The following is a 23,834-nucleotide window of genomic DNA, read 5'->3' on the forward strand; positions in this document are numbered from 1 at the left end:
CTACTTAGATTCAAAAGTAACTGTTAAAAATGTATGCTATAGGGACTTCCATGGTGGTCCGGTGGTTAAGTCTCCATGCTCCCAATGCAGGGGGCCTGGGTTTGATCCCTGGTCAGGGAACTAGATCCCGCATGCCACAACTAAGAGCCCGCATGCTGCAACTAAAAGATCCTGCATGCCACAACTAACACCCAGCCAAATAAATTTAAAAAAAAAAAAAATGTATGCTGTAGAAAGCAATATGTGTAATCTACAGATTCAACACAATCCTTATCAAATTAGAACAAAAAATTTTACAATTTGTATGGAAGCACAAAAGACCCCAAATAGCCAAAGCAATCTTGAGAAAACCGGAGCTGGAGGAATCAGGCTCCTTGACTTCAGACTATACTACAAAGCTGCAGTCATAAAAACAGGATGGTACTGGCACAAAAACATAAATAAAGATCAATGGAACAGGACAGAAAGTCCAGAGATAAACCCATGCACCTATGGTCACCTAATCTATGACAAAGGAGGCAAGAATACACAATGGAGAAAAGACAGTATTTTCAATAAATGGTACTGGGAAAACTGGACAGCTACATGCAAAAGAATGAAATTAGAACATTTTCTAATACAACACACAAAAATAAACTCAAAATGGATTAAAGACCCAAATGTAAGACTGGATACTATAAAACTCTCAGAGGAAAACACAGGCAGAACACTCTCTGACATAAATCTCAGCAAAAACTTTTTGATCCACCTCCTAATGAAAATAAAAACAAAAATAAACAAATGGGACCTAACTAAACTTAAAAGCTTTTGCACAGCAAAGGAAACCATAAACAAGATGAAACGACAACCCTCAGAATGGGAGAAAATATTTGCAAATGAAGCAACTGACAAAGGATTAATCTCCAAAATATACAAACAGCTCATGCAGCTCAATATCAAAAAAAACAAACAACCCAATCAAAAAATTGGCAGAAGATCTAAATATTTCTCCAAAGAAGACATACAGATGGCCAAGAGGCACATGAAAAGATGCTCAACATCACTAATTATCAGAGAAATGCAAATCAAAACTACAATGAGGCATCACTTCACAGCAGTCAGAATGGCCATCATCAAAAAATCTACAAACAATAAATGCTGGAGAGGGTGTGGAGAAAAGGGAACCCTCCTACACTGTTGGTGGGAATGTAAATTGGTAGAGCCACTATGGAGAACAGTATGGAGGTTCCTTAAAAAACTAAAAATAGAGCTACAATATGATCCAGCAATCCCACTCCTGGGCATATATCCGGAGAAAACCATAATCTGAAAAGATACACGCACCCCAATGTTCACTGCAGCACTATTTACAATAGCCAGGACATGGAAGCAACCTAAATGTCCACTGACAGAGGAATGGATAAAGAAGATGTGGTACATATATACAGTGGAATATTACTCAGCCATAAAAAAGAACAAAATAATGCCATTTGCAGTGACATGGGTGTACCTAGAGAGTGTCATGCTGAGTGAAGTTAGACAGAGAAAGACAAATATCATATGATATCACTTATATTTGGAATCTAAGAAAATGGTACAAATGAACCTATTTACAGAACAGAAATAGAGTCACAGATGTAGAAACAAACTTATGGTTATCAAGGGGGAAAAGTAGAGGGGAGGGATAAATTGGGAGACTGGGATTGACATATACAAACTATTATGTATAAAATAGATAACTAATAAGAACCTACTGTGTAATACAGGGAACTCTACTCAATAGTCTGTAATGACCTATATGGGAACAGAATCTAAAAGAGTGACAACAAAGACCCAACGCGGCCAAAAATAAATAAATAAATAAATTTATTAAAAGAGTGAATATATGTATAACTGATTCGCTTTGCTGTACAGCAGAAACTAACACAACACTGTAAATCAACTATACTCCAATAAAAAGTAATTAAAAAAAAAAAAGAAAGCAATATGTTAGATCAGGGGTCCCCAACCTCCAGGCCACGGACCAGTAACAGGCCATGGCCTGTTAGGAACTGGGCCACACAGAACGAGGTGAGCAGTGGGTGAGCAAGTGAAATTTCATCTGCTGCTCACCATCGCTCATGTTAACACCTGAACCAACCCCACCCCCGTGTGTCTGTGGAAAAACAGCAGTCCCTGGTGCCAGAAAGGTTGGGGAACGCTGTGTTAGATGTCAGAAGGAACTTAGATTTAAATATGAAGTCTTTGCCCTAAAGGAAGTTAAAAGAAGATAATCTGCTCAACAAATTAACTGAGCACCTACCAAGTGCCAGCCTTCATGGATTTTATATTGATAGTATTGTGGAGAAGAGAAAGATTAAATAATTATAGTAGTAATAAATGGTAAAAAGGGAATTATAGGTGGTACTGGATTTTTTAACAGAAGACCTAATCAAGGCTTTCCTGAGATATTTATGCCCAGACAAGGATGAGTGGAAGTAATCACTTGTGGAAGCCACAGAAAGTATTGGAACTGGGAAGTAGCCTGGTAAGATTAGTGCTTTAACAAAATCACTCTGGCCATTGTGGTGGGGAATGAACACAGTTGGGGAGATGAGTTAGGAAAGAAAAAAATGCAGATTTGCAAGAAAGTCACAAGTTACTGGGGGCATAAAACATATATTTAAGTACCAATCATGATAATGATGATGATAGCCACCATCCACTGAGCGCTAACTTTGCATTAGCACCTATTCTAAGTACAACCATATATTATCTCCCATTTAACAAATGGGAAAAACTAAACCTTGGAAAAAACAAATAACTTGTCTAAGCTCAGAGAGAAAGTAACAGAGCCAATTTTCAAACTCATGACCATCTGACTCCAAAGTATCATTCTATTAAAAGTTCTGTAGGAGAAGTGATAGAACTTCTGGGGTCATTTTTCCACTCGGAGACACATAAAACTCAATACCAAAACTCAAACCAGTGTTCCTGCTGTCAATCATCTCCAAATTAGCTTCCCCCACTTGACATTTCCATTTTATTAACTCTATTTTTCTGCCTTAAAACTTCAGTATTAACTAAAATTACAAAGGTTGATGACAGCAAGTATTAACAAGGATGTGGAACAATTCAAACTCTCCTACATGCTGGTGCAAAATGATACACCCACTTTGGAAAACAGTTTGGCAGTTTCTTATAAAGTTAAACACACACTTATCATATGACCTAACAATCCCTCTCTTAATATTTCCTCAAGAGAAATGAAGACATATGTTCACACACACACTAGTGTTCCAATGTTAGAGCAGCTTTACTCTTATCACCCACAAACTGGAAACCACCCAGTGCCCATCACCCAGTAAGTGGATACACAGACTGTGGTACATCCATACGCTATGCAGCAATAAAAAGGAAGGAACCACTGATAACATGCAAAACATGGATGCACTTCGAAAGCATTATAATCAGTGAAAGAAGCCATGTACAAAAGACTGTAAGACTCCATTTATAGGAAACTCTAGAAAAAGAAAAAACAAAACCCAAAAATCTACAGAAACAGGAAGTAGATCAGAGGTTGCCAGGAGCCAGGGCTGGAGGGGAGAGGATTATCTGTAGAGAGATAAAAGGGAACTTTCTGGGGTGATGAAATTTTTCTATATCATAATTGTGGTAGTGGGTACAGGACTGTGTATATTTACCAAAATACACCAAATTGTATACTTGAATGAACTGTATTTATTTATACTTCAATAATGATGATTTTTAAAAACGCTTATTATTTCTACTTCAACTCTCTCTCCCCACAAACCTTTGTTCATATGATTATTCACATCGACAGCTTCCTCTCTGTTCTAACTGCTGTTGCTTATAATCCTGGTCATTGTTTTCAACTTAAATGTAATGAATGCCTTAATTAGCTTCTCCTTCCTCATACTGATTCTCAATTCATCCTGCCTAATATCATCTAATATTTCTGTGATTCCCTTGCTCAAAATGCTTCAGAAGCATCCTACCTATTACAAAATACATCCAAAACCCTTAATAAGGCAGTAATTAAATGCCTTCTACATGTTGGCTCAAACCACCTTTCCAACTTTTTTCTTCGGATTTTCTGACTTGAACACTTCAATCCATTCAGTTTATAGATCCACTCTCCTCCCAAACACACTTGCTTATCTTTCCTCATGCTTCCCCCTTACTGGGAATAATCTCTTATTCCTCTCTGAATTCTCCCACCCTTTACTGCTCAGCCCAAGTTTTTGGGGTTTTTTTTGAAATAAATAAATTTATTTATTCATTCATTCATTCATTCATTCATTTATTTATTTATGGCTGTGTTGGGTCTTCGTTGCTGCGCACGGGCTTTCTCTAGTTGCGGCGTGCAGGGGCTGCTCTTTGATGCGGTGCGCGGGCTTCTCATTGCAGTGGCTTCTCTTGTTGGGGAGCACGGGTTCTAGGTGGGTAGGCTTCAGTAGTTGTGGCACACGGGCTCAGTAGTTGTGGCTCATGGGCTCTAGAGCGCAGGCTCAGTAATTGTGGCGCACAGGCTTAGTTGCTCCATGGCTTATGGGATCTTCGCAGACCAGGGCTCGAACACGTGTCCCCTGCATTGGCAGGCGGATTCTTAACCACTGCGCCACCAAGAAAGTCCCTCAGCCCAAGTTTCAAACCTTTTCTCCTAGATGTTTTCTACTCAAAATCACAATGATCTTTTTCTGCTCTCCTAACGTATTTTTTGTCTAGGCACAACTAGCTGCCTAAAAAAGATTTACCTAGGGAAAACTAGAAAAACAAATAGGTTCTGTTTTAATGAGCCTAACAAGACATATGCAGAAGTCCAAATAACTTACACGTAAGTAGACAGATTTAGGAACATTTAAGTCTAGTCAAGGCTACCAGTAGTTACCACAGGAAAAGATAGCAGTTATTAATAGTTCTGAGTCCATATCTAATATATGCAATAAAATGGTTAAATAAGTAAATGTGACTCTTGTCAATGACAGTAACCAAAATGGCTAATGCTTTGACTTAACTATAACAGTATTAATCTGACTAAAATGGCTCTCAAAATAGGATCTTAGAAGTATGAGCTTTCCCAAGCATCATAGCAATTAAAGCATCCTAACAATGATAAAGGTATAAATTATATATACTATGACAAATCTATGCAATATTAACAGCCATTTTAAAACAGTGTGGTAGAAGAATATTTAATAATATAGAAGGCAGCAAAAGCAGTTTACCAAATGTTATGTATAGTTCAGGCTATTCACAGAAAAGGTAATATTGATGTTCACTAAGCATCTGAAAGTGTTCAACCTAACTGGTAATCATGGAGGCAACATTAAAATAACAAGATACTGCTTTTTCAACTATCATACAAATAATAGGATCTCATTTAAGAAAAACACAACAATATACATCTATAGCTATATATTATATATATAATGCTCAAAGAATTGTAACACGTAGATAACCATGACTATTACCAGTGTGGAAGGGATAAAACTGGAGGCAGTGGTGAAGGAAGACTCTGGCTTAACATGTATATTTGAATTTGTTTTTAATAACTGGAATGTGTTCATGTAATACTCAAGTGATTAAAAAAGTGCAAGAGAGGACATACATAAGCTCATATGCATTTTTAAAAGCCCTAAAAGGGTACACATCAAACTATTAACAGTGGTTATGCCTGGAAGTGGGCTTAGAGATGATTAGGTGATTTTTATTTTCCTCTCTTTGTTTATCTGTATTTATATATTCTTTTATAGTGAAAAAATCTTTGAAATATGTAAATGCTTACATATACATAGATCTCTTGGGCAAGAAACTCAGTGATTATTTCTGAGAAGGAAGCTGATTAGCTGGGAGTCAGGGGTAGGAGGTAGATTTACTTTTCATTATATTATCTTTTGTATCTTTCAAATTTTTATTAAGTGCATGTATTACCCATTCAAGGAATTTTATTTTCTTAGGTCTGGACCATCAAATGTTCAATATCATTTACTGTTTGACTCCTTACACGGTTCTGCTTCCCAGGCCCACTGCAGGGAAAGAGTTTTGGATACACTATATGCGACACACCCATGCCCATGGTGGTTCTTTCTGAAATCCCTCTCCACTAGCCAGGGTTACATTGTCTTTGCTCTACCAAATACTGGCTTTCCGCCAAAGCATTACTGTTGGCACATCCCAGTTCCCTCCTGCATTACAGAGGCCAACAGAGTAGTTTTTCTGGCCTGGGTTTACTTTTCTTCACCTTCTGGCCTTACTGGAAAAACTCCAAGTCCCGGCCTGCCTTCTGCCTTACCTTCCTTTTTCTATTCTCCAGATTACAATTCTCTAGTCCCCCAATTATGCTGAAATCCAGTGATACGCAAATGATATAAAGTGGAGCCAAACTTTTGACAGTTGCCAAAAAGGCACAAACCAGTTAATCCACGAAAAAAAAAATTTTTTTTTTTTGGTCGCACCATGCGGCTTGCAGGATCTCAGTTCCCCAAGCAGGGACTGAACCCGGGACCACAGCAGTGAAAGCCAGGAATCCTAACCACTAGGCAATCAGGTAACTCCTTTTTTTTTTTTAAATCCACAAATATTAAAATTCACCTAAAGGAACTCAAGAGATTGGCAAAGGACTATACTATCGTGTCTTCCCTACTGGGCCTATGTTGAGTTGCTGTCTTTTTCAGCATCTGTGGCAAAAATACACTCTGCAGTATCATCGAAGTCTGACTTGATAAATTCTCTGGCTTCCTGCAGTTGCTGATGTTACAGTTTACACAATAAATGCATCTTATAAAAATACAAATTTTATTTTCCAAATTTAAAAAACCCTTGGGCTTCCCTGGTGGCGCAGTGGTTGAGAATCTGCCTGCCAATGCAGGGGACACGGGTTCAAGCCCTGGTCTGGGAAGATCCCACGTGCCGCGGAGCAGCTAGGCCCGTGAGCCACAATTACTGAGCCTGCGCGTCTGGAGCCTGTGCTCCGCAACAAGAGAGGCCGCGATAGTGAGAGGCCCGCGCACCGCGATGAAGAGTGGCCCCCGCTTGCCGCAACAGGAGAGAGCCCTCGCACAGAAACGAAGACCCAACACAGCCATAAATAAATAAATAAACAAATACTTTAAAAAATAATGACTCCCTTCTTAAAAAAACAAAACAAAACAAAACAAAAACCCTTGAATTTTGCTACATCTAAGATGAAGAAACCCCTTTAAATCTACTCCCCTAGGGCACTAGTTCACACACTATGACTCAGAAAAAAACTAGCTTACTGAGTCATTAGTACCTGCTTAACCTGATAATCAGTGTTTCAAGCCAATGAAGTCCGATTATACTGTAACACTAAAATGGAAAACAACAAGTGTTCTTAGTATAGGACCCCCTATTGCCTTCAGGTAATAAGAAACCTAACTAATAACCAGCTTTCATTGATCACCTATGGAAGACAGAAGAATCACGATACTGCTAAGACTCTCGTCTGATAAATGAGAAGAAAATATCTGCTGGTCACAAAGCTTCCTATTTGTTCCAGCCCTGTCACAACCTTATCTTCTACCTTTACTAATTTTCTTAACCTACCAATAGAAAAGGGTAGAGATTTAAGTCAGTGGAAAGACAGTCAAGAGCTGACTTAACAGCACAGAAATACTATACACAGATTTCTATAATCACCACTTATGGATACAGAACCTTCCTCCCAAATACCCTAAAACTGCTGATTCTCAACTGTTCCTAAAGGATTGAAGGAAGATGAAGAGAATTTATTTAGCTCAAAGAGGCCAAGGACTTATAAAAGGGCATGTCATGGCAAGCAATTACAATTGATAACTGCACTAAAGAAACAATTATTTGAGTGGAGAAGTCTCCCTTGCCCTTTAAAAAATCACACCCCTCAGACTGCTTTGAAAGGTTACTATTTCACATTTTTATTGTATTTGTTGTACTACACTATTACTGGTCAATAGAACCTAAATACACTGGTATTTGTGCTTTGTAAGTAGAATTTATTTTGTGGTGGTATTAACAAGTTGGCCCAAACTGCTTTACCCAAAGCCCTACCAAGTTGATCCTTAGAGACCAGACCTAACATAATGCTCAAACAAAGAGAGGAAAACCAGCCCAGGAAGTTCCCAAGGAAGCTCTACTGCCTCAGCAAGTGTGGATGATCATCTAATAATATGAATAACAGACAGAATTCTTAAAATTCCCAGATAGGGTACATAAATGCTTTCTAACATCCACTTATATCAGTCTCATATTTGAGGACAATTTTCAAACAATTCATAATTATTTTAACTATAAAAATATTTTTCCTTTTCACTCAGTTGAGTAGTATATATCGTGAAGAAGCCAATTTCATTGGAAATTATACAGTTATTCCAAGATATTGCCATCCTTTAAAACATAACTGGACAAAATCAGTTTTAAAAGCCATACCAAAAGAAAATCAAGACTTTTTATAAATATACTGTTTTTGATTAAAAACAGTGTTAACTCTATTTCATCAAATGCCTTATTTGTAAAACTGCTCAAAATGACTTTTAAACCATCAAATCTACCCTTATCCTCCCTTTTATTTATTTATTACTATTAGTTTTTTGGCTGGGTTGGGTCTTCGATGCTGCGCGCGGGCTTTCTCTAGTTGCGGCGAGCAGGGGCTACTCTTCGTTGTGGTGCGTGGACTTCTCATTGTGGTGGCTTCTCTTGTTGCAGAGCACGGGCTCTAGGCACACAGGCTTCAGTAACTGCGGTATGCGGGCTCAGTAGTTGTGGCTCACAGGCTCTTGAGCAGAGGCTCAGTAGTTGTGGCGCACAGGCTTAGCTGCTCCACAGCATGTGGGATCTTCCCGGACCAGGGATGAAACCCGTGTCGCCTGCATTCTTAACCACTGCGCCACCAGGGAAGTTCCTATCCTCCCTTTTAAAATAAATATGAAGCTACTTAGGGCTCTGAGAGTCCAAAATCACAAAGAATTAAGCATCAAAGGTGGTACTATCAAAGGTGGTATTCAAAGTCTATGTGGTATAGTAAGCAGATTTTAAAGTCATAATGTGATTTTAAAAATGCTAATAAATGCCTCGCAGAAATACATGTCTTCCTGTTTAGAGAGTCATTCAGATTCAAACAGTATTAACTGCAATGTATCAGGTATTGTGTTAAGCACTTTCATTTAGATTACTGAATTTATATCCAATTCTAGGATAGCATGATCTTTCAAGATGGCTGGGGTAACAGAGTGCGAAAAATCACTAAAAGAAATCTGCCAACCACCATAGGTTATCCTATGCCCTAGAAGGCTTAGAGAACAAGTCTACACCCATCAAACCAAACCTCATTTCCTGATCTACAGTATACATGGCCTCGGAAAAACATACACAACCTAGAAACCATCTAAAAACTGAACTGGAAAGTAGGATATTTAGTCTCCACATTTGGAGCCTTAAAACTGGGAATGAGGAAAGTCACGGGGGCCTCTTTAAACTGTATCCTGCTTCCTTCCTACAGTAACCAACAAGACAAATGTCAAATGTCAAAACTCGGACTTAGCTATTTATTAAGATTTATGTACAACAACCAATTTAATATACTCTAGGTAAAAGTAAGTGCTGAATACTTATACTGCTCTGTTCCCAAAAGAACATTTAGCAATTGATGCTGAATACACAGTGTCACATTACCTGAAGAGTAACATAACAGGAAATATGACATAGACAATAAAAATAGGACAGAATGGGGGAAAAAGCACAAACCAACCATTCAATACAGGGTTCTATACTCCCCATAATTTCTGCTATCACCAAAGCTGTCTCAATCCTTCTTCCACAAGCAACTGCTGCAGGGTAAGGCACATCCTATACTCCACAAGTAGCCTTCCCTTCTCCCTCAGGTGGCCGCTTGCTCCCCCTCACTCAACTCCTCTCCAGCACAAGCAACAGCTAGATATACTAAAGACCACAAAAAGCCCGTAAACTTGCCTCTCAGGCCTTCCAGCAAAACACAGAATTTATCACTAACATCGCTCTTGGACGCAGCCACATCTCAATGCATCCTATTTTTTTTTTGAAAACTACACATATAAGATTTATTTTATACTTTCCACCTCCTTGGTCATTGGACCTGTTATTACATTTGTCAATTTTCTGAGATCAAGTTGCATCCCATTTTTCTCCATATCTGGAAACCCCCAATTGAGTGTAACTTGCTCCATTCTCTGAAACTTCGTACAAATGCGTGCTCCTCCACAATGGAAATGGTACACGCTCCCACATGTACCACCAACCACTCTGCTCGCAGAAGAGAAAGGGCAGAATGTAAAAGTAGATGAACTGATGAGTTAAATATATTAGGAAAAAAATAGTGAAGCAAGTACACAAAGGTCTCAAACAAAAGCCTGAGAGCCGAATCTGACCCATAGATGGATATTTTGTTTGGCCCAGTAGGTGTTTTAGTTAGAAGCCCACATTTAAAAGTAAGAGATAATCAGATTTCCCTGGTGGTGCAGTGGTTAAGAATCCACCTGCCAATGCAGGGGACACGGGTTCGAGCCCTGGTCTGGGAAGATCCCACATGCCACAGAGCAACTAAGCCCGTGCGCCACAACTACTGAGCCTGTGCTCTAGAGCCCATGTACCACAACTACTGAAGCCCGTGCGCCTAGAGCCCATGCTCCGCAACTAGAGAAAGCCCGCACGCAGCAACAAAGACCCAATGCGCCAAAAATAAATAAATTTATTTAAAAAAAAAAAGTAAGAGATAACAGAGTAAAATCCAGATTTCAGCCTTCTTTTGAGAAATGGAAAGATCTGGCAACCCTAAGCCCAAATTCCTACAAAGTAACAAGGCTGGAACTGAGTAGCAATGTCCCCTTTAGACAGAGCACGTGCTGTCCCCTGTTTGGAACAATCCCCCACCTTTACTGTCCATCTGGCTTGCTTCACTGATTAATCAGGGGAAACTGGGGACATCTGAATTTGCTACTCCTGAATTTCAGGCACTAAAGTAACTAAAGGACAGTAAACAGTAGGTCAGGAAATATCTTCATTTGTTGCTTAACAGTGATCTTTTGTGAGAGCCTAGGATTGGACAAGGTATCTTCTCCCAGGTGACTTCTGGCTGATGATTTTTTTTTTTTTTTTTTTTGGCTGCGTTGGGTCTTCACTGCTGTGCACAGGCTTCCTCTAGTTGCAGCGAGCAGGGGCTACTCTTCACTGTAGTGCACAGGCTTCTCATTGCAGGGGCTTCTCTTGTTGTGGAGCACGGGCTCTAGGCGTGTGGGCTTCAGTAGTTGTGGCATACGGGCTTAGTTGCTCCACAGCATGTGGGATCTTCCCAGACCAGGGCTCGAACCCGTGTCCCCTGCATTGGCAGGTGGATTCCTAACCACTGCGCCACCAGGGAAGCCCCGGCTGATGATTTTCTTAAAGGGCTCCAAATAATCTGTTGTAGTCTTTAAGAAGACAACAATAGTTAAGAAGAATATGTAAAAAGTGACTGGAGGACGAAAAATAAAGGCCACTTGGAATAGAATGCCTGAACTAAAAGATCAAAATCAGTGGGGTCATCAATTAAAAGAGGTTAAAACCACATAGATGTTTACGTAAAAAGAATTTATGACAGGTACAGAATAAGAGCAATTCTCCACAAGAATGATATGTTTTAATTTCTGTTTTATGCAATGAAGTAATTCACTGCATTGGTCTAGCCCTCAGGGTAATCAAGAGGCCAGGTTAATATATCTGCCTGGGCTTCGCTGGTGACGCAGTGGTTAAGAATCCGCCTGCCAATGCAGGGGACATGGGTTCGAGTCCTGGTCCAGGAAGATCCCACGTGCCACAGAGCAACAAAGCCCGTGAGCCACAACTACTGAGCCTGCGCTCTAGAGCCCATGAGCCACAACTACTGAAGCCCACATGCCTAGAGCCCCCGCTCCGCAACAAGAGAAACCACAGCAACGAGAAGCCCCTGCACCGCAATGAAGAGTAGCCCCCGCTCACCACAACTAGAGAAAGCCCATGCGCAGCAACGAAGATCCAACGCAGCCAAAAAAAAAAAAATATATATACATACACACACACACACACACACACACACACACACACACACACATCTGGCTGCCTGGAAGGGAGAGAAAAATATTAGGTGTTTTAATGTCAATTCTTTTGCAAAATTAATCAGTTACTTGCTACTTCCTTAAATAAATTATTTTTCAGAAAAGAAAAAAAAGAATGATATGTTTAAGTGACTGAACAGCATTTCACATTTAGATAGCACTTTAAATATTTCAAACACTAATAATCTATTTTTCATCTTATTTTGACAAAACCCTTGTGCTATAAAGTTGACTAAGCAGACCTTATTTTCCCCTCACACATACTAAAGCATAAAAAAGCCAAGAGCCTTCACTAAGGTCACCTAGCTAGTTATGGCAAACAGAGGATCAGAATCTAGCTGCATTAACTCATAATCCCGGGCTCCTTCCACTACAATATATTGCTGCTGCCGCGTCTCATCTATTGCTAGCCTACAAAGGGTAGAAAGGAGGTTGAAAGTATCCATTCAAGTCTCCAAAATTCCTTCCAATTTCAAGAATGGGACTCCTACTCACTTTCAGGTCCCCAAAGGAGAGTCATTCATTTCCATAGGCCACTGCTTGGCCCTGAATTTGTGTGTCATATGTATGTTTTGTCTTCCCAATGATTTTGAAAGTTTCTCCAGGAGGCAGCAAATCCATGTCTCTTTGTATGTCCAACAAAAATGCTCAAATATTTTATTATTTATATACAAAATTTAACAAATAATTCCATCTCTCGTTCCAAGAAACAAAGGGCTAGAAGTAACCTTAAGTGATTTTCAGAAATAATGACAAGGACATCTAAGTTATATTATGAAGGGAAAAAAAGTAAGAAGAAAAGGTAGCTAGGGATACAAGTTTTATCTGTGTTTTATAAACCTCAAAGAACTAAGTCATCTTTTTGTCATCTGCAAAAAAAGAAATCTAACTTTGGTGGGTTAATATTTTGCAAATATCTAAAAGATTTTCTTTCACTTAAAATATAAATATATATATAGTGTTTGTATAAATAAATATACAACATATATGTATAAGTATACATATAGACGTCTGCATATGATATGCCTGAACACCAATAAAAATCTTTGCTGTTTAAGAGTGATCTTTTGTGAAGCCTAGAGCCTAGAGCTGGCAAGATATCTTCTCCCAGGTCACTTTTAGCCTGATGATTTTCTTAAAACGTTCCAAATAATTTGTTATAATATGCATATTTAACATTCACAGATATAATATTCATGGCATGCTTTTAGGTTTATGCACATAAAGCCTTCATGAGGTAGGACATTTTAAATCTCTACTTAGAATGGAAATAAGAGAGTCAGTAGCCAAAATAAAAATCTAGAGAAGAAATACAGCCCATTAATTTGGATTATAACAAGAGTAACATTTTATCCCTGCACAATGACAGTGCTTGGATATATCCCAGTTATTTTAAACAATTTTACACATCAACCAACTTCTTCAGAACACTGGTTTTTCTATGCCAAGAACTATCCAAAAGCTTCCCAATAAGATTCAATGGTAACCGTGTGGTACATTACTTACAGGATATGCTAGGAATTTTCCACTTGCAAAGGGCAATCTAATCCTTGGTGTTATAACCCATGGGGAAAAAAGGCACTCTAATATAGTGTTGGAGGGAGAAGAAACTGGTAATTTGATAATACTGTATATACCAAAACTATAAATGCATAAATCTTTTGACCTAAAAATTCCCCTTCTAGGAATTTGTTCTGAAGATAAACTTGAAAATGTGTGAAATGGCATGCTACTAAGTAATTTACTGCAGCACTATTAGAAGGGTAAATTTTTGGAAACAACTGAAATTATGTGGGGACTAGTTAAATAAACGGTGATATGTCCATACCATGAAATACCATGTAGCCTTAAAACTGAGAGAGAGAAAGCTCTCTTTGTTCTGATATGAAAAAAATCTCCAAGATATAGTAAATGAAAAAAGCAAAGAGCAGAACCATGTAATGCATTCTGTAACATGTGTAAAAAGGGGTGTGGGGTAGGGGGAGAAATAATGTATATAGAGAGATACACATAAAATATCTCTGGAAGGACACCCAAGAATATTACTTGCCACTAGGAAGTGAAATTAGGTGGGTGGACAGTAGCATAAAAGGAAGATTTTTCACTCTATGTTTTTTTTCATTTTTGAATTTGAACCATGTAAATGTACTAACTGGTTAAAACATTAAATTTAACCAATGTATTAATCTGTATAAAAAGTATAGACAGTTATTTCAGGATTTATAATCTGAGAACACTGTATGATAATTAACACTACAAATGTAACAACTTTGGCTATTCCTTCCATGGAAACACCTATTAGTCCACCCCTAAAGATATTATACAGCCACAGAATACAGAGCCAGAAGGGGCTGTGAAAAACCTGAACATCTCAATTTACAGATAAGAAAACTACGGCCCGAAGAGGTTAAATAACCTCACCAATGGACACAACTAGTAGCTGGCAAAGTATGGCCTAGAACCTGACCCACGTTTCAAAATATTCTCATGTATTTTCTCCATCCCCAAACTGTTTCTTCATTACCGCAAAGAGCCAACAAGTGTCCACCAAGACTGTAGCTGCATTTTGAAGATAACATGAATGACAGAGCTAGTGTGAGCTGATATCCTATCTCTGTGAGATACTTTTCAATGCTCACAAGGGAACCACAAAGGGTAAGGTCTTGCTTCTCCTGGGTCATGTTTTAGCAAAGAGACAAAGGGTAATTAAAGCCATAAGATAAAAATGGGGAGGGGATGGGGGGATCTTCCAACAAAGTCAATTATACTAGAAAAATTGAGAATGACATTAAGCAACTTTACAATCAGGTAATTCAAATTTATTTTTATATTAAAACAAACACCAATCTACTGTGGCAAAGAATATAAAATGCACATGAATTTTAAGGTAGACAAGATACTTATAAAGAAATTTCATGCTGCTTCTGATTGATCCTGAACCCAGTGGCCTAGAAGTACACACATGCATTCTCTTAAACTCTTAAGAGGCAGGAAGGCTTGAGAACTAGTACACCAAAGGAATTAAAATAGTGTTCTCAATGGCAGTGGAAAGAGCAAAGGATTAGAGCTAGACAGACCTGGACATGCAGCCTCATTCTTGCCATTGTGTGACCTTGGATCAGTTATTCAACCTTAAGCTCAGAGCCTGTTTCTTCATCTGTAAAATGTGGTCCATATTACTTACCTTGGAGTGTTGTTATAAGGATTGGAGATAATGATGATAAGCAAACTGCCTGAACTCTAGAAGGAGTACAATAAATGATAGCTACTATTACAGCCATCACAAACCTATCAGAATCTTTATAGGACCATCTAACAATTTATTGCAGTTCAATCTGTTAGAACAAGATAATGTGAGCAATGGATGCTATCAGCCTTCCCAACCTGTCACAGAAAAAAAAAAAATAGGCCAACAGGATAAAATTACCTACGTGAAAAGTTTATTATACTCACATATTTCATTTCAAACTTCTTAGCCAACATTTCCACTTCTTGCCTCTCTTGATGATCAGCATTGAATGGGTCTTCCGTGTAAACGGGCTTCTTCTGCTTCAAAGTGAATGGTAAAAGAAATAGAAGTATTAATATTACTTCAACCAGAGTTGAATATATCTAAATTTAAAAAATGAGTCAATTTTTCCAAATATTAACAAATAAGTTAGAAGCATTAAAAAGTAACTAAAAAGGGACTTCCCTGGTGGCAGAGTAGTTAAGAATCCACCTGCCAATACAGGCGACATGGGTTCGAGCCCTGGTCCGGGAAGATTCCACGTGCTGCGGAGCAACTAAGCCCGTGCGCCACAACTACTGAGCCTGTGCTCTAGAGCCCGTGAACCACAACTACTGAGCCTGCGTGCCACAGCTACTGAAGCCCCCGTGCCTAGATCCCATGCTCTGCAACAAGAGAAGCCACTGCAATGAGAAGCCCGCGCACCGCAACAAAGAGCAGTCCCCGCTCGCCGCAAGTAGAGAAAGACCACGCGCAGCAACAAAGACCCAATACAGCCAAAAATAAATAAATAAATTTAAAATAAATTTTTTAATAAAAAAGTCACTAAAAAGGAAACTAATATAACACTGTAAATCAATTACACGTCATTTAAAAAATTAAAATATTTTAAAATTAGAAAATAAAAAATTCAAAAGTAAAAACAAAAGAACTAGAATGAAATGTTGGTTTATAGCAAAAATATTTGCAGTTTTAATGAACTCTTACACATTCTAAAGTTTTTTGGTGGTTAAGAACTCAACATTTCAAACTGTCTTCACCCACAAAATGATCTATGGTTACCCCATCCAAAATAAAAAGGCCAAAGAAACCCAAGAAAATTAGGTAAACATGAAAATCCCACCTATAACTCTAGTTTGAGATCTTCTCAATAAAGATGAACCACTTTGGTCAGACAATGCTTCTAAAAGGTTATTGGAATCTAGGTTATTACAATCAACATTTAATCATCTGCCCTGAGTTAGCACTGGAGTATCTGTAGCTGCTACAGCTTTTTGTTGAGGCCTAGCATTGACAACCTCTGTATCACCTACATCCTGTCAATGAATATCCATTCAGAAAATACATACAACTTGTAAACAAAGCACAAAAGTTCAATAGCTACAAACAGATTATATTATCACAGCTTCTTTCTAGCAAGGAGAGTGAAAATCTACTATAATGCATGGTTTAAAACACACACACAAGGGCTCCCCTGGTGGCAAAGTGGTTAAGAATCCACCTGCCAATGCAGGGGACACAGGTTCAAGCCCTGGTCTGGGAAGATTCCACATGCCGCGGAGCAACTAAGTCCGTGTGCCACAACTCCTGAGCCTGTGCTCTAAAGCCCGCGGAGCCACAACTACTGAGCCTGCGTGCCACAACTACTGAAGCCCGTGCACCTAGAGCCCGTGCTCCACAAGAGAAGCCACCACAATGAGAAGCCCACGCACCGCAATGAGGAGTAGCCCATGCTCGCTGCAACTAGAGAAAGACCGCGCACTGCAACGAAGACCCAACGCAGTCAAAAATAAATAAATAAAATAAATACATTTATAAAAAATAAATTAAAAAAAAAACATACCCCCCCCACACACACACAGAGCTAGGATCCCACATTTACCATCTATTGACCAAAACAAACAAAAAGATATATCACATCCTTTACTACTTTCACAGACACATTTCATAGATATATATATATATATACACATACACATATATATATTTCAATATACAAAAAACCCAAAACAAGGAGCTACATGTGGATAAAAATGCTATTTTTATCTAATTATGAACAACTAAGAAGTTCATTAAAAAAAAAGGCTAGATGCTATTACTGACGTAGCATATTCAAGCAGTAATTAAAAATGAAAATATATTACAGCTGAAATATTAGATACAGATTTGCCCTGAAGGGCAAGAAAAAATGCAGAAGGGATGAAGATTCGCACAGTTTGAAATTGAGATACATGATCCTGGCTATTAAGGCTGAGACATGATTAATCTAAAAATATGACAGAAAAATATGGACATAATGAATACAAAACAATTCATCATACCTAGGACATTAGAATTAAAGGATACATCTTAAAGCTTAAAGGAATTTTTGAATCAATTTTTTAAATTATCTATTATAATAAGTAATATATTTATAGAATCCTTTATCCCAATAGGAGTTACCAATGGAAAATATAAATATGACCTGAAAGGAAACAAACTAGCAGAAATAGACTGGTGATGAAATAAGAAGTACTAGGCATATTCAGGGCATAGCCTTAACTTGAGACTAAAGTTAAGGAGAGTAAACAACCACCATGACTTGCTTGCCATTATAAACAGTTTCCTTCATGTCACTATGAAGTCCAAATACTAGGTCTTACTACTGGTCTGACCCATTTTATATGTGCAAATATAAACACATGAATATATATTTTTAATAAGAATCACCTTATACACCATTCTGAACTATCTTATGTAGACTTTATATAGGCAGCAAAAGTAAATCTCTTATTTACCCTTGCTAGTCTATAAAAATAAACTTAAGAAAACTGAGTCACCTTTCTTTCACAGTTAAGAAATAACGCCTACCCACAATCAAGTAAGCTTTACGTTTTTCAGGTGAAAAGATCTGACAATTAGTAAATACCAAAATTACCAACCACCCACAGGCAAAACTGACCCAATGATTCTGTCTCTTGACGTTAACTCATTAACATCATTTTCAGGAGAGCTTTCATATACGTTATCTGAAATATGCAGTATGACAAGCAATGGAATATCATCGAATTCTCTGGTAACAGTATAATCACATTAACACTATAATCATTTACTTTTCTTTTTATACTAAATGTTCAATTAATCATGTTTATAGGAAGATGTTTTCTGGTTAAGTGATTTTCTGGTTTACTAAGAGTTAAAAAAGAATTTCTTGTGTATCAATTCCCCTTAGCCAGAAATGGTGAACAAATTAATCTTTCAGGATAGAGATGACTGCAATGTCTCAGCCTCAATCAAGGATCAATACTCTACAGATAACAAGGTTAAGGGTTTAGCTAACCCGTGTCCTGACAACCTAGACGAGGTTTTGTTTTCCATATTTTGCCAACACATGCTCATTTAATCGTGTTTTTCCGTATTAATAAGAAGTAAGTTTAGAAAAATTTCTGACTGCATTCGGTTAATTGGGGTTTTACTGTTCATTTCGTATTTACGAAGGGGGATGATTTAAATTCACCCTAGTACAGATGGTAGTCACATGTAACCGATTTTTTTATACTTACACCTATCAAGTAAAATCTTATTGGGTGATAGATGGCTATTTCAAAATTTGAGAAACTTTTCTTCTTTTAATTTTACAAGATCTCTTTTCCTCCCCTTTCTACTCTTACCCTGCTACGTAGTATGTCGTTCAATTACAATAACTTAAAATTAAAACTATTTTGAAAATATTACAACATCACTAAAAATAAACTGGACTCCTCCTGAGGGGAAGAAAAACCAAATTTGGGAATCACCACTTTGCAGATCAATTCTATTGCTTACATTTTGCTTTTTGATGGTTTCTCTTCCTAGGATTTCCTTTCATGGAAATGTGACAACTTCATTTAGAAAGGTGTTTTCTACACTTTCTTATGTAATAAATATGTTCACTGGGAGTAATCATAGGAAAATCTGGCAAATCTTTGTTGCAAAGGTACACTGTATAAGCAATGGATTTTTTGGTTCAGTGGAATATGACAAATGATATATGGCTGAATGTACAAGAAATCTGGACTAAAATACCCCAAACTGATAGTGTAAACAGAAAAATTAAACTGAATTATTCACCTTTCTCCTATTACATGAAACTATTAATTCTGATATTATCAAGTTAATATGATAGGGTATCAAAATTAACTTTATACTTATAATTAAAAGATACATATCTATTATTAGTTTATCATAGCATCAATGTTACAGCATAGAGGGTCATAACAGAGGTCTTTGTATATCTACTATAACTCTCATTTCAGTTCATTTCGGCAGGACTTTCTAAATTTAAACTATATGAGTTAATTGTAAGAATTCTGTTTTACTAAGAATTGGTACTAGCATGGAAAAAAGTATTAATAAGATTACATATGAGCACTTTGTACACCAGCCTCCTTATTTGCAAAATGTGGATAAATGTGTCTGTCTCATGGAGCTCTGCTGGACTAAATTCCACAAGCCATGTACCACACTTAGAACTGTGTCTAGCACGCTTTAAGAAATCAGTAAATGTTAGCCATTATTATGTATTTTTCCCAAATATAATCACCTGTAACTTATGAAGTAGATTAGGAAGTAAAACTGCAAGTCTACATAGATTAGAAGAGCAAACATAGTACAATTTTTTTGAAAAATGCTCCAATCCAGTATTCGCAAAAATCTTTGGGGGAAAAAAATGGCATCATTTTATAAACGACAGGGGCACTAAAGTGAATCTAAAGCACAAAATGTTATGTGGAAATGACCAAAATGACCTCTATCCTTAACAATTCATTTTGGTTTGACCACACAGCAGTAGCTGTAAATAATGATCAAAAGATTAGTTGGCCTTACAATAAACAAAATCTAGTGACGTTGTTTAGTATGATATTTTTAAACTAAGTTATTCATTTCAACTATAAAGATAACTGAGGATGAAAATAAAACAAGTGACTTCTGGAGTCCATTAGATCTGCGCTAAAGCAAAACCTAATAAAGAGCACAGTCTCTAAACAACAGAGGAAACTGTTCTCTTATTATCGTTACTCTACCATTTCCCTTTCTAGTTTACTTCTGAACATCACCAACCAACAACAATAAAAATTAGTTACCAACGAACCTCTCTCCTATCTCCATTGTTCACCAGTTCCACCAAAGGCATACCTATATATTTTCAATAAAGTTTTTAGAAATTCAAATCTAAGTTTTTTTTCATCACTCTCCAAAAATTACAATGGCCAAGTGCAATATCCTCCAAGTAGGACCAATAAACTAATGATATGTACTCAAATAAGGATATGATGGTAGGCACCAAATACAACAAGAGACACCCTCCCATTCAATTACTGTATGAACACTAGAGAAAACAAAGCTAAAAAGGTTTACCAATATCAACAAGAGAGAGAAAAATGAGAAACCACGTAACTAACCCACGTAACCTCCATTCCTAAAGTGGAATCCTTACTCTGAAAATGTTTAGATTACTTTTAAATCCCCTTTCAATTAAGACAAATACCCCACGCTCAGAAGCACATCTCAGCGCCCAGCACAACAGCGATGAAGGTAAGGATGATACTGGAGGGGTTACACAATCTCTCTGCTTCAGACTGGGGGGCGTGTCCCCCAACTGGAGCTCCGCAAGCAAAACCCAACAACGCAACGTGCAGGGCCCCCAGATTTTTTTGTGGGAAGCCGAGAGGAAACCTGAGGTTTCGAAAGGTGCAGAGGGAAGCCGGCTTGGAACAGCGTTTGGAGCGGGCGTACGATGGGGTGGGGGGGGGGGTTGGTGGAGCCGGGTGGGAGCCTCGGCCAACCCTGGGGACCAGAGGAAAGCAGCACCAACCGCCCGTCCACCCGCTCGGCCCCTGCCCCCTCCAGCCACCCTCAGGGGCGACCCGAGACACGCAAGGTGGGCTTCGGAAGGTGCAAACCACTGGGGGAGGCGGACGGGTCCTGAGGCTCCCGGGGTCTGGGGGATGAGGGAGGGATCTTCTGTACCCGTTGTTCTCCGCACAGCAACAGCTCCGGGTAGCTGAACTCCACGCAGCTCTCGTCGGTGGGATCCTTGAGCACCAGCTCCAGGCGCACTGTCTCCTTCGGCGGCCTCTGCTGCGGCTCGGCCCGGGAAGCCGACTCCCGCGGCGGAGGCGGCTGCAAGTGCAACTGCGGGAGCGGCGGCGGCGGCGGCGGCGGCTCGGGCCTAGGGGGCTCGCGCTGCAGCGACATGGGCGGCTCGGCGCGGCTGACCTCGCGCTGGGGGAGCGGCTTCTCCCGCGGCGGGGGCTGCGTGTCCGACCGGGGGGCAACCTCCCGCGGGGCCGACTGCTCCGCCCGGGCCGGCTCGCGGTACGGCTGCGGCTCCAGTCGGGGGGGCTCGCGAGGGTAGTCGGGCTCGCGTTCGGCCCCCGGGAACTCGGCCTCGCGCCGCCTCACCGGTGACAGGCTAATAAACGCTACTCTGCGTGGCTCCGCCATCCCCACTGTTCTGGCCCTCTGCCTTCGCTCGAGCCGGCGCTCGGTTCTACGCCGAGTTGTTTGCCTGCCTGCCCTTCCTTTTGCTCTCCGTCGCTTTTCTTCCCTCCACCACCCTCAGCCGTCGCCGCCGACGCCACCGTGAGTGCGGACTGTGCCCCCTTCCCCGCCACTATGTTCTGATGGGCTCCACCGCCATCGCCAGGGTCGCCGCGGCCGCCATGTTGGATCCCCCACATAAATAGAAGCAGGCCGCTGAGCGGGCGCATGCGCAGACAGGAGACGCTCACATCCACCGTCGTGGCTGTGGCTCAGTTTTCCTCTTTTCCTCCCAACAGCCTGGAGTCCAGACAGGTCAGCGGAAGTGACGTCATGGCAAGACCGGTTTCCTTGGAAACAGAGACGCCGTCTGCGCCCTTCCTAAAGGGGAGGGGTCTGGGGTTTCCGGAGAAGCTTCCTATTCGCACCTGGAAACCAGAGGCGCGTTTGGGGCTCGTCCAAAGGCGAGCGTCGAGATGTGCCTGGGACGGATCTGGCTATGGCGCCGGTCGTCTCCCGCTCTCGCTTTCAGAGAGTTGGAGTTGTCAGCTGCTCAGTCAAGGCGGATGCGGGGAAAGGGTAGAGGGACGCAGGGACCAGCCTCGGTGTATGCCGGGCCAGCACCCCCGCAGCCCGAAGTATCGGGGGAAGAAAGGAAATGGCTAACTCCGGCCGAACTCGCCCTGTGGCTTCCCTGCGCAAAGCGCGACGTTGAATCCCACAGGCCTCCCTTTCCTAAACCGACTCCTGTTTTTCTCGCCCGGCTTCAGGGGGGATTGTGTGACACGGTCTAAAATGCTCAGTGACGTTTTGCAGTTGGGAAATTGAACACGCAAATGAACATGGGCTCGTTCATAAAGTCTAAACTGTTTAAATTAATTTTTTAAAAAAGACCCTTCTCAACAGAGTTTGTTGGTATTTTATGGGACGTACTCTCTTGAAAGTAGAATGCTAAATGACCCATTTCGGGTAGGAGAGGAGCCTTAATTGGGAACGCCTCATAGTCACACCTGTAATTAATTGAAATTCACCTTTAAAAGAATGAGGATTACCATCCGTTTTAATCCATTTAATGGAAAACAAATCTAAGGGCTCGCCTTCCACACCTTCTGTTAATTCCATTAACCGGATTAACAATGTTAACACCTACTGATGACTCTTTGAGTCAGTGTGATGTCATAGATGAATTCTGAATAGGTTCCGGTTTTTTGCCCTCCTATTACTTTCCCTATTTGTATAAGGATGGTGTTGGAATCAACGGTATGATGTTCCCTCCCAGTTCTGAATTGCTCATACGAAAATCCTAAATACTTTTTTGGAGTAGTGAGGGCCTTCGAAGAGGCTGGGAAGAAGTCAAAGTCAATTCTTGTTCAATGCAAAGTCAGAATATCTTTGTCTAAAATATTAGATTACCTAAAATGTGTAAGATATTCATGCTATCTAACTGTAATGCTGTAAGATCAGTCATTCTGTTTCTGTTATATATAAAATATCCTGTGAGATCAAGCTACTCATACCTTTTTATGAATAGTTAGTATCTAACACATCTTCATAGCAATTTTGATAATTTTACAAACTCTCAAATCTCATGTTGAAGATTTATGTTCAATCCAGGGTGTGGTAATCTTGCACCTATGGAGAAGTGTACTTATAGAAAAAGGGCAAATCAATCTGATCCTTTAATGCCTTTCCATTAATGTTCTATCCTAGAGGCAGAGCCTCCGGATTGTCCCCAAATCCCTGTCTCCCATCTTCCCCAAAATGAATTTAGCAATAAGCTTAAAATGGCTGCCTTGTGGAGTTAAACAATAGGAAAAACTTAACTGACAATAGCAGAGACAAAAAGAATTAACATAAATAGGTAGATTTCAAGACAGTTCAATGTCATGGTAGTACTTTTTATGTTATTCCTCTCTGAGGAAGACACGTTTAAGACTAGAATGTCTTGGGAAGATCCAAAGGCAGAATATCACAAAGAAAGAAAAGCAACTGCAAAAAGACTGTGTAGGGAGTGAACTTGGTGA

General features: G+C 39.6%; 1 protein-coding gene across 9 annotated transcripts in view; it reads right to left on the minus strand.

The window, feature by feature from the left end:
* Window positions 1-22,012, minus strand: part of UBN2 (ubinuclein 2) — an 88,632-nt gene extending 66,620 nt beyond the window's left edge. For 8 of the 9 annotated variants that reach the window (XR_009504959.1, XR_009504961.1, XR_009504960.1 and 5 more), the window contains exons 1-2: window positions 21,298-22,012; window positions 15,534-15,629 (exon numbers count right to left, since the gene is read on the minus strand). Coding sequence is in view for 4 of the 9 variants with exons in the window: in XM_059933257.1 (XP_059789240.1) it covers window positions 15,534-15,629; window positions 21,298-21,774 (573 nt within the window). In the remaining 5 variants the exon portion in view is untranslated. The remainder of the gene's footprint in view (window positions 1-15,533; window positions 15,630-21,297) is intronic. The other variant, XM_059933256.1, reaches the window with a different exon arrangement.
* Window positions 22,013-23,834: the final 1,822 nt, after the last annotated feature.

The sequence above is a fragment of the Balaenoptera ricei genome, chromosome 9, assembly GCF_028023285.1.
Source record: "Balaenoptera ricei isolate mBalRic1 chromosome 9, mBalRic1.hap2, whole genome shotgun sequence".
Taxonomy (NCBI): Eukaryota; Metazoa; Chordata; class Mammalia; order Artiodactyla; family Balaenopteridae; genus Balaenoptera; species Balaenoptera ricei.